Genomic DNA, 12,093 nt, shown 5'->3' with positions numbered 1-12,093 from the left:
CCCTAGACGCGTCCTATTAAAAACCATTATTTAATGAATAGTATGGTTGCATTTGTATTTTCTTCACTAAGAATACCATGGGTGTCAATACATCATGAAACTTCACACGTGAGTAGAATGATCGACTTAGGTTCATACCGCGAAATTTCAGAATTTTTTATTTTTTCTAGTAGTTTTTATAAATTTACTATTCATGTGTGTGCGCGTGCACCCATGTTCACCTTTGTATTTTCGTTTAGCCTAGTGCTAAGTATGACCAGCCTAACTAAACCTTTGTACTACTTTGTATGTGTAGCATTATTGAAGGATTAAAAAGAAAGTACAGATCGAGAATGGACGCTGGCCGTTGGATTTTCCCACGGGCGCCCCACATCCGACACTGGACTGATCACACACGTCACCGCGTCCACCTGCCAAAGCCACACACACAATAAAACCCTAGCCGCCGCCCTCACGGGCTCACCCATCATTAGTTTAAGTGTGAGGCAGCGGCGTGCATCGGCGCCGGAGGCGTGCGCTCACCCCGCCTCTCCGCTCGTCCCGCTCGCCGCGGCCGATGACCGCACCACCCGAGACCGCGGCCACCCGAAAAAACGGCGGCGATGAGGAGGCCCGGCCCTTGGCGCAGACCCGCGCCCCCGAGCGGCGGCAGCGTCGGATCCGGCTGCCTCGCGGGGCCAGCCCTCCCGTCCGCGCCGCGCCGCGTCGCCGCCGGCATGGAGGCCCCTGCTCGGGCAGCCTCCGCGGCGTCGTCGGCGTCGCTGCGGCGGCGGGGTCTTTGGGTACCGCGTGGCGGGGGACCGGCGCGGCTTCCGGTCGAGGGTTCTGGCGACGCCAAGCCGTAGATCTGAGCCGCCGTCCGCACCTCGTTTCCTCCATGTTTCGATCTGGTACCCCACCCCCACCACCTCATCTGTAAATGCAGTGATTGGGGTCGATCGCTCGCTGGTCCAGATCAGGGTGCGCCGCCTCCCACCAGTTCATCCACACCCTTTCTTTTCGCGAAAATCCCTGCCTACTGTAACCATTCGGTTAGACCTTTTGCCCTCCCAACACCAGGAAAAGTTTGAATTGTGTGATTTATAATAGAGTGTGCATATTAGTGCAACCGTGGCATAGGCAATTCAATATCCAACAATTTAGAATTTCAAATGCAGAATACTTAGCATTGCATAGACAACTCAATATCTGACAAAAGGAAAGTGGAAAATAACATATCATTTCAGCTGTTCTGGACGACTTGGACATGGGGTTTGGTTCCACGTTGTCGAGTCCTTCAATGCCGCCATGCCCGCTGCCGCTCTCACCTTCTTCTCTTTTTAGTTTGTAACGACTCGAACATGGGGTTTGGTTCCACGTGTGAGGCATGTGGGTTTAAACCCTGGCTCTGGTGGGGTTGAAGCCTGACGGTTTGGGGCGGGTTTGGAAGGCGTATAAATCTGGCAGGGTCCAATCGAAGGCGCATATAAGGTAGGTCGGGATACAACCCTCACCGGGGCCAAAACCACGTGGTTCGGCCAGGTTTTGGTCAGATCCCGGTGTGGGTAGGATTAACGAACAAGGCCTTAAGGGGTAGGGATGGACTCAACGATGATAGGAATTGACCGGTGGCACTGCCAGAACCTTTACAATTACTTTGGTGATGTTGTGGTGATCGATAGCTATTTTTGTTGTGGAATTCTGCTTTTGTACGCCGGAGATCACCAACGCCACCGTCAGTGGCGGAGCGTTACCAACAAATATTGGAAACTCGTTATCATCATCATCATTATCATCTTCGTCTCTGTCTCAATAACCTTGGTCCTCCTTGGTTCACAGGATTATATAAACGAGGGAGAAAAGAGGCTCCAGAAGTTCTTATAACCCAGCTCAAGTGGTTTCAAGCATTGCTTGGTGCATCTATATGTAAGAATTCACGGATCATGGAGTATCAGTTAGAGCTGGATTTAAATTCCTTCATGAGCCCCAGCATAAAGAGTGATAAAAAGTGAGTTTTGTTTCTTCTCTTTTGATCAAATTCCCCATGCAGCCAAGTATATGGCTGAGAAATAATTTGTTGCTTCAGGGATCTCAAAAATATGATTTGTATGGAGCTGTACAACATTAGGGTGAATCTTTATTGGGTGGTCACCTACGTTTGCTATATCCATTTGTCACAAAATGATTAATTTCTAATAAATAATGATGCGTTAATTTATTTACATCTACTAATATTTCTTACATCCTTCACTCAGTTACATGATTCTAAAATTCTACACTGTAGTTGTAGAAAATTGGCAAATATTAAAGTTTTGAGTCATAAAGTATATATTTTATTCCATGTCAGTGAAGGTTCATTCCATTGGTTCTCTGCCTTAAGAAAGGAAACAACGGTTCCAGTGGCAGTTATAACTTGGACTTTGATAATTCTCTAGCTGAATCGGTCCTCAGACCAGTAGCTTCCAACTGCGACAGCATTAGTAAGGGCAAGTGCCTTATTGATCTGGTTATTACTCAAGAGAAAGCAATGTCAGAGGAGCAACAGTCTGAAGAGAAGCTGATTATGTATATGTGAGGAGAGTGTATATTCGACAGCAGTATATGCGGGAGTGTATATTCAGACTGCTGTTGAAGCTCATCTGGCATTGCTTTCCCTTGAAGTGTAGTCTCATTATTAATGCACTTTCCCTTAGTAATGCTGTCAGAGTTGGAACCTACTGGTCTGAGCAGCAGTTCAGCTGAAGAATTGTCAGACGCCGAGCCATGGAGATGTTGTTTACTTTCTTAAGTAATGTGGAGAACCAAGGGGCTAAACCTTGCTTGACGTAGAATAAAAGATATGCTTCGTGGCACAAAGCTTGATATTCGCCAATTTTCTAAACCTACAACATAGAAGTTTAGAATCATGTAATTGAGTGAAAGATGTAAGAAATATTAGTATGTAGTGATCATTTATGAGAAACCAATCAATTTGTGACAAGCAGATATAATAAACGTAGTGACCAACCAATAACGATTAACCCTGGTTTGTGAATAGTGCATGACTTTATGATTAAGCTCAGTTTGTGGTTGCTGAACTGTGTTGTGCTGAATGGACTTTCCATTTTGGCGAGTCTTCTAGACTTGCTCTTAGCTGGTTATAACAACCAGGTCTAATAATCAAGAAACAAAATCCTGAGTCAGGGTGATGATGATTGACCATGGCTCATATAAGCATGCTCTCGAGCAATTAAGGCACCTGTGGGTATTTTGATCATGTGCATATTTTAGTGGCACTGTCCTTGGATGGTCATTTCTTATGAGTGATAACCAGGGCAGTTTCACCAATGTATGAACAGATTGATCTGGTGATGGAGACACTGGGGTAAGGGTCGTATGATCGTGCAACGACGAATCTGAGGCCACTCAAATGCAGATCTGGTCTCAAGCACATTGTACCATGTTGTTGCCGTTCTGTATTTGTGTTTCGTGCATCTTTGATTTGCAGGATTTTAAGAACACATCGAAGGAGATAGCATACTCTTTGTTGGTTCATCATATATCATATGATTTTGCATGTAGACGTCACTATTGATTGATGCTCTGCAAGATTCTGATTCCACCTTAAGTTTCTATGGATGACCACAAATTCTTACGGATCCTGTATGCCAAACAATACCTTTCCTTTTTTGGTTGATGTAAAAAAAATATTGTTTGTATTGCTATTGCTTGATGTTCTGCAAGATTCTGGTTACTTCTAATTTTTTGGGTACTATTTTGGCTGTTGCTTGGTCATTTGATCTTTCCTTCCTAGTTCTACTCACTGTTTATTGTTTGTGATCATTTTGCTACTCTCCGGAGATACTTTTGGTTTATCTTCTCTTAAGTTTTTTTCCTTAGTATAATATAATCTCTTTATGAGCAAGTTGCACTTTGTTACACTAGGAAGACTTGCGTTCAGAAATGTATTGGTTGGATGACTTGTTTTAATTAGTTTCCATACTATGTTTATTTGTTTCCTACAAGTTGCCAGTTGCAGCTATTTGTTCTCGCGTGCTACAAAATAACGATGCTACTGTTTTTTTAGTACTGGATTGTTAATGTAAAGAGTGACTGAGGTAGCATGTCGCATGTTGCTGTTTGTAACCATAAGCAACGTGTTGACACTTGACAGCTTTGATAGAGTGGCTGGGTTAATCTGTGCCATCAAGGTGATATTTCCTTATTGCTTTCTTTTGTTCGTTGCGAAGATTTTCCCAATTTTGTCTGTTTGCCACTGATTTTTTTTGGATCATGCACTAGACAAAAGGTTGGTGAACTTTGAAGGATATGTGTTTTTACTAGCTTCTAAACTTCTTTTTTTTGCTAAGCAAAGCATTTGGGGTAATTATGTGTTGTCGCAGCTTTCTCTTTACATATATAATTTTGCATTGCTTTGTCTTGCACTCTTCCTGGTTAGCTTATAACAGTCGCGGCCTTTGCCCATTTAGACGTACTCCCTCCATCCGAAAAATATAAGAGTGTTTTTGACACTCTTATATTATGGCTAAGCAAAGCCTTTGGGGTAATTATGTGTAGTGTAAAAAATGCTCTTATATTATGGGATGGAGGGAGTAGTAACTATTTAAACATCAGAATTCAGTATGATTTTGGTTACCACCACAAGTTTGTCTATTGACAAAACATGGTCCGGGAAGGCCACATCTTTCTGTAGAAGCCCATCTTGTCTGCTATGTGGTAATGATCGCTAGCTATTTTAGTTGTGAAATTGTGCTTTTGTAAGCCGGAGATCACCACCTCACCGTCAGTGGCGGAGCGTTACCAACAAATATTGGAACCTTGTTTGCATCATCATCTTTATCATCTTCGTCACTGCCTCAGTTACCATCCTCTTTGGTTCACAGGATTCTATAAACGAGAGAGAAGAGACTCTAGAAGTTCCTGTAACCAGCTCAAGTGGTTTCAAGCATTGCTTGGTGCATCTACATGTAAGAATTCATGGATCGTGGAGTATCAATTAGAGCTGAATTTAAATTCCTTCATGAGCCCCCAGCATAGAGTGATAAAGAGTGAGTTCTGTTTCTTCTCTTTGATCAAATTCACCATGCAGCCAAGTATATGGCTGATGCATAATTTGTTGCTTCAGTGACCTGAAAAATATGATTTGTATGGAGTTGTACAACACTAAGGTGAATCTTTATTGGCTGGTCAACTACGTTTGCTATATCCATTCGTTACAAACTGATTGATTTCTAATAAATAATGATGCGGTAATTTATCTACATATAGTCATATACTAATATTTCTTACATCTTTCGCTTAGTTCCAAGAATCTAAACTTTTATGCTGCAGTTTGAGAAAAATTGGCAAATATTAAGCCTTGGGTCACAAAGTATATATTTTATTCTATGTCAATCAAGGTTCATCCCATTGGTTCTCCGCCTTAAGAAAGGAAACAACGTTTCCAGTGGCAGTTATAACTTGGACTGTTATAATTCTCCAGCTGAATCGGTCCTCAGACCAGTAGTTTCCAACTCCGGCAACATTACTAAGGGCATGTGATTATTGATGTGGCTATTAATCAAGAGAAACAATGCCAGAGAGCTTTAGCAACGGAACCTGATTATCATATTTACATGCTGTTGAAGCTCATCTGGCATTGCTTTCTCTGAACAGTAGTCTCGTTATTAATGCACATGCGCTTAGCAATGCTGTTGGAGTTGGAAGCACCGGGTCTGAGCACCGGTTCAACTGAAGAATTATTGATGCCGAGCCATGGAAACACTGTTTCCGTTTCCTTTCTTGAGTAATGTGGAGGGGGATAAACCTTGTTTTTGTTTGACATGGGATAAAAGATATGCTTCGTGGCACAAGGCTTGATATTCGCCAATTATCTATTTCTGCAGGTTCACCCCTAGCCTACCCCAACTTGTTTGGGACTAAAAGGCTTTGTTGTTGTTGTTGTTGCTGTAGAGTGCTTAGTGCATAATCATTTATGAGAAACCAATTAATTTGTGACGAGCGGATATAGCAAATGTAGTGACCAACCAATAAAGATTAACCCTGGTTTGCGAATGGTGCATGGCTTTATGATTAAGCTCGATTTGTGGTTGCTGAACTGAATGGACTTCCCATTTTGGCGAGTCTGCTAGAGTTGCTCATAGCTGGTTATAGCAACCAGCTCTATAACGAAGAAACAAAATCCTTAGTCGGCGCTATGATGATTGACCATGGCTGATATAAGCATGCTCTCAACTTCTCAAGCAATCGAGGCGCTTGTGGGTATTTTGATCATGTGCTTATTTTAGTGGCCCTGTCCTTGGATGGTCATTTCTTATGAGTGATAACCAGGGCAGTTTCACCAAGGTAAGAACAGATTGATCTGGTGATGGAGACACCGGGGGAAGGGTCGTGTAATTGTGCAAAGGCGAATCTGAGGCCACTCAAATGCAGATCTGGTTAGACGGAGGTCAGTAGGTATTAGGAGATTAGAATAACCAATATCCTCACTGGCATAGATAATTTTGCACGCTATGGTTGACCATCAATTATTATGGTTCTGTATGCCAAATAATGCTTTCCTTTTCTGTTTAATGCAAAAGTATTGTTTGTATTGCTATCGTTTGATGTTCCGCAAGGTTCTGGTTCCTCGTAAATGCAGGTTGAGCATGTTGTTTGGTCATTGGTTCTTTCCATTCTCCTAGCTGTACTTGTTCTTTACTGTTTGCAATCATTTTGCTGCTTTCAGGAGATAGCATATTCCCGGTTGGTTCTTCAGTCATCTAATCCATGATCATTTTGCTGCTCTCAGGAGATAGCATGCTCTTGGTTTGTTCATCATATATCATATGATTTTTGTAGGCATTACTATTGATTGATGCTCCGCAAGATTTCATATGATTTTGCATGTAGACATTACTATTGATTGATGCTCCACAAGATTCTTGTTCGACCTTAGTTAAATTTCTATGAATGACCACAAATTCTTACGGGTTCTGTATGCCACGCAATGCCTTTCCTTCTTTGGTTAATGTAAAAAAAATATTGTTTGTATTGCTTGATGTTCTGCCAGATTCTGATTACTCCTAAATTTTTGGGCACTATTTGATTTTGCTTGACAGCCATTTTTGGTGTTTTACATTTCAGGTGAAATGTAGGCAGATCATGTTGCTTGGTCGTTTGATCTTTCCCTCCTAGTTCTACTTGCTCTTTATTGTTTTGATCATTTTGCTGCTCTCCGGAGATATGTTTGGTTTATCTTCTCTAAGATTTGTTCCTTAGTATAAATATAATCTCTATGAGCAAGTTGCACTTTGTTACACTACGAAGACTTGCTTTCAGAAAATTATTGGTTGGATGACTTGTTTCAGTTAGTTGTCTTACTATGTTTATTTGTTCCCTGCAAGTTACCAGTTGCAGTTATTTGTTCTTGCGTGCTACAAAATAGTGATGCTACTGTTCTATTAGAGCTGGATTGTTAATGTAAAGAGTGACTGAGGTCTGAGGTAGCATGTTGCATGTTGCTGTTTGTAACAATAAGCAACGTTTTGACAGCTTTGATAGAGTGGCTGGTTAATCTGTGCCATCACGGTGATATTTGCTTATTGCTTTCTTTTGTTCGTTGTGAAGATTTTCCCAATTTTGTTTGTTCGCCAGTGAATTTTTTGGATCATGCAAGAGACAAAAGGTTGGGAACTTGAAAGGATACATGTTTTTACTAGCTTCCTAACCTTTTTTTTTTGCTAAGCAAAGCCTTTGGGGTAATTATGTGTTGTTGATGCCTTCTCTTTACATATATAATTCTGCATTGCTTTGTCTCCCACTTTTCCTGGCAAGCTTATAACAGTGGCGCCCTTTGCCCATTTAGACGTAACTATTTGAATTATCAAAATTCGGTATGATTTTGGTTACCACCACAAGTTTTTCTATTCTCAAAACATGCTCCTGGAAGGCCACATCTTTTTGTAGAAGCCCATCTTGTCCGCTATGTATTTTAAAACAAAGTCCTGATTCGGGACGATGATGATTGACCATTTCTGATATAAGCATGCTTTGTAGCAATCAAGTTAGGTGTAGGTATTAAGTTGGGTCCTCCCTCTTCTCTTGGATCCGTTCCGATCATGTACTAAGAGCAACTCTAGCAGATTTGTCATTTTTTGGGTTGCTCTGTCCTTGGACTGTCATCCGAAATTTTTACTAACACTAATTAATAATTCATTAATTTTGAAACTTGTCAAGGGGTGGTGGAAATTTTAAAAATGGGAAGGACGCAACGAGCAATAGCGACCAGGGCTGGATGCTATTGAGAACAGCGTCCAGGTGTGGACGCCATCACAAATAGCGTCCAGGTATGTTGTTCGCCCAACCATAAGATTGGACTAAACCGGGTCGTTTCCTAGCAACAGATAGAAGCTCCGTGAAATTAAGTTATGCTAGTTTACGAGAAGCCAAATTTCCAGTCGTGAATCTACGGTACATCAATTTGAAATTAAGATATTCACTTTCTACACGTTCATGTTTGTAGGTGAATATAAGAACATGTTAATCTTCTGGTTTAGTTGGATGGTGAAGTGCAACATGGATCCGTGGGTGTGGAGTATAGTGTTCCTCCCAAATTAGCATTTCCTCCGAGAAGACATCAAGAGTGAGACATGCTGATGACTTGGAACTGATAATGACAGTCCTCAAAACAACCTGAATATCCAAGCTCGCTTTGATATTGTAGCTCCTGGATCATATTATTTTCAATTAAGTCCAGTATATGAGGAAAGAGGATGGACCATGATTTTTTAGAAGACCAAGTCCCGGACAACATGACAAGTGATAGATTTATATGTTAATTTTATGCAAAATCAAGGAGTGAAGTCTAAAATAAACCTTGACATTGTAGAGGCCGCCGCAACTGAACCCTCACTTTTCAATCCCTGAAGTTGATGCCGTGTATCTACAGATCCCAGTCAATCCAGACCCTACGTGAATAAGATCTTGTTTGGTGTAACAGGGAAGGCGCAATCCCAGCCGGGATTGATCATTACTCTGGCTGACTACATTGGCCCACCTGTCATCTCAATCTTCTATCCCCAATCTCGCGAGACAGCATCAGTAGGCATCGACGGCACTGCCTCTCTCCGACAACAGCGAGAAGGAACTACGCGGCCTGGGCGAGAACCCAACGGGCCTGCACTGGAGTGAGGAACATGACGCTGACGCCAGCTACATCGGTAGTTCGGCCGGACCTATTCACCGCGGACGAGCCGACGGCGGCTGCGTGGCTAGTGCTGCACAGACATAAAAGGAGCATGGTGAGACACTGCACAACGCGGTCAAACACCGAACAAGGACGCATCTATCTTTCTCTTCACTGCAACTCACGTTCTCTTCTCCGAAGATCAAAGCTTCCTGTTGTTCTTTACTTCTTTTACATGCTGCTTAGTACACGAGTATTACCACCGGCGATGCCTTCAAATAAATAAAGAAAAAACCAGAGCTTGTATGTAGCTCAGGGAGCGGGATGCGCGGTTCCTAGTCGCCGGCTGTGTGACTCGATGCTGACCGTGGAGGGGTCGCACACACGCGTACAAGGCTGTGCATCTCGCCATGCTCGACGGCCTTCGCGTGCTCAGCGTCAGGGATTTCCGGCGATGTCCCGGAGCTCTCGCTGATCCTCAGGCTCAAGATGCTCGTCCTCTCGCGCAGCACGCTCTCTGGCGGGATCCCGTGTGCAGCTCGGCCAGCCTCGTAGGAGAGGAAAGAGGGATCGGCAGCGGAGAGGGAAAGCCGGAAAGGGGATCGGGAGAGGAGAGGACAGAGGATGAAGAAGATAACAGGAGAGAAATAAATATGACTTGTGGACCCATATTGTCAGTGAGAGTAGCGGGTGAACCTAGTTGGGATCATCTCCTTTCCCGGTGCGCCAAACATGTTCAGGGTTAGAATAGACCGGGATCAGAGATGTCAGGGTATGTATTTCAGGGATTTGAAGGTGAGGGTTCATTTGCGTCGGTCTCTACAATGTTAGGGTTTATTTCAGACTTCACTCCAAAATCAAGACATGTCGAGCCAAGTCTGCGGTGGAAGCAACACACCAATAATTGAAAGGGAAACACAAAGGTATGAAAGTGCAATATTCGTCATTGCATCAAACATGTGTCGGTGATTTTTCAAATTCTAGTACACATAGGTTTAAACTATCTGTCTTGGGCCACCAAAGCTCCACCAATGCCGATATCAAATATTTGTAGACAGTTCCTCATCTTAGCAATGTGATAAAAACTAAGTTTCTCTAAAGCTGAGCTACATAGAGGATCAAATGGGATACCAGCACGGTGACACCATAAATTCAAGCAAATGTTAGGCTGCATCAGTACACAGAACAATTAGTCTTTAGTTAACCACTAAGTTTAACAGACGACATGCAAAGTTTTAAGGATACTCACATTTTCCCAAGATATGGGTATTTTGTGCTGGCTGCGAATCATCCATAAAAAATCAGTGAAATGTCCATTTGTATCCATTTCAAGACACTATTACAGCATAAAAGGAACGAGTAAGATGTTGAAATGAAATATCAAAGCAATTATTTGATTTTTTGGTAATTATTTGATTATTTGAATTTATTTTCACAATAATACACTAATAAATAAAGCTCAAACAATCCAATGTTTTCACTAAGCAGTCAATGAAATCAGTAAAGCTACAACAAGATAGCATATCAATCAATTATGCAATTATGCTCAACTGCTGAAGTACTAGGTCATTTCATAACAGTTCTGAAATTTATATTATTTTGGTTTGATGCACAATTGGTAGGAACCGGATCCCTATCAGGATGTGGTCTTAGGTTGTAGGTGTGGAAGGAGGGATGGCGTGGAGGAAGGCGTGGTCGCTGGTGCTAGGGCGCCGTTGTTGCGTGCGCGCGCGCGAGAGAGAGAGAGAGAGAGAGCGCAGGGGCGGCGGCTAGGGTTAGGTCTCCGGGCTCCCTAAGGAAGCCGAGCAAATATGATTGCTTCTTGCTTAATCCCAAAATGGGTCCTTACACAAGTTTATATAATCCTCCTAATAAAATAATTAGGCTAAGCCCCTAATAATGATAAGATAAACTGGGCCACAACTAACTGGGCTAAGCCCTAATGTGCCGGTCATAACATCTCTCCTGCCTGCACAAACAACTCGTCCTCGAGCTAGAAGGCGGGGAAGATCAACGGTCGCCAAACACCTCTGCTTCAACTGGGGAGGGCTGGTCGCCGAGCCCGGCGGCGGCGGGGTCCTCCTCAATGTAGTCTGCAGCCTCCAGGTAGAAGAGTCGTGCGCAGACGTGGCCCGGTACGTAGGGCTCGTCGCAGTTAAAGCACAACCCTTGGCGGCGACGCTCGAGTTGCTCGGCCGGGGTGAGCTGGCGGAACGGGCATGCGGCAGCCGCAGCGAGGGGCGCCGCGGAAGCCTGGGCAAGCCGACCCTGCGCGGGACCTTCCGGCGAGGGTGGCGGCCCAGCGGCCCGGGGCGGTGGCGCCTGCTGGATGGCCACCGCGCGACGCTCGAACGCGCGGGCGTAGTACATGGCCGTCTGGAGGTCCTGGGGCCTGTGCATCTCCACGTCCACGCGGATGTGGTCCGGTAGGCCGCCGACGAAGAGCTCAGCCCGCTGACAAGCCGAAACGCCGAGGGCGTGGCACGCCAGTGTCTGGAAGCGTTCGGCGAAGTCTTACACCGAGGTGAGGAACTGAAGACGCCCAAGCTCCGCCAGACGGCTCCCGCGTATAGGCGGACCGAAGCGCAAGAGGCACAAATCGCGAAAGCGCTCCCATGGTGGCATGCCGCCCTCGTCCTGTTCGAGGGCCTAGTACCATGTCTGCGCGGCTCCTCGGAGATGATACGAGGTGATCCCGGTGCGGTCGGACGCGAGCGTGTGCTGTCCCTTGAAAAATTGGTCACATTGGTTGAGCCAATTCAGGGGGTCGACGGTGCCGTCGTAGGTCGCGAACTCCAGCTTGGAGAATCTCGGCGGTGTCTGGACGTGGACGACTGGCGGGTGCGCCTCGTCAGCACGGAGCAGCGAGGATGACGAGCCGAGTAGGCGGGCATCAGGGTGCTGCCCTGGAACAGGGGCCCGTTGACGTTGGCGAAGGGCTCGGCGGA

General features: G+C 44.5%; 1 protein-coding gene across 9 annotated transcripts; it reads left to right on the top strand.

Moving 5' to 3' along the window:
* Nucleotides 1–416: 416 nt before the first annotated feature.
* LOC123165833 (uncharacterized) lies at nt 417–8,936 on the top strand. Of its 9 annotated transcripts, none has more exons than XR_006483202.1 (5): nt 417–1,031; nt 1,819–1,987; nt 4,863–4,946; nt 8,197–8,306; nt 8,483–8,936. XR_006483202.1 is itself a non-coding variant. In XM_044583569.1 (4 exons), the coding sequence occupies exons 1-3, from the start codon at nt 557–559 to the stop codon at nt 8,297–8,299; spliced, it is 606 nt and encodes a 201-aa protein (XP_044439504.1). In that variant the 5' UTR covers nt 426–556; the 3' UTR covers nt 8,300–8,306; nt 8,483–8,936. The 9 variants fall into 9 exon arrangements, 4 of the variants coding, with proteins under 4 accessions (XP_044439504.1, XP_044439507.1, XP_044439505.1 ...); XR_006483201.1 differs by having other exon boundaries at nt 423–1,031; nt 4,863–5,027; XM_044583569.1 differs by lacking the exon at nt 4,863–4,946 and having other exon boundaries at nt 426–890.
* Nucleotides 8,937–12,093: the final 3,157 nt, after the last annotated feature.

This window comes from Triticum aestivum, chromosome 7D, assembly GCF_018294505.1.
Source record: "Triticum aestivum cultivar Chinese Spring chromosome 7D, IWGSC CS RefSeq v2.1, whole genome shotgun sequence".
In the NCBI taxonomy this organism is placed as follows: Eukaryota; Viridiplantae; Streptophyta; class Magnoliopsida; order Poales; family Poaceae; genus Triticum; species Triticum aestivum.
Note: the sequence above shows the minus strand (reverse complement) of the source record. Positions and strands in the feature narration are given on the sequence as shown.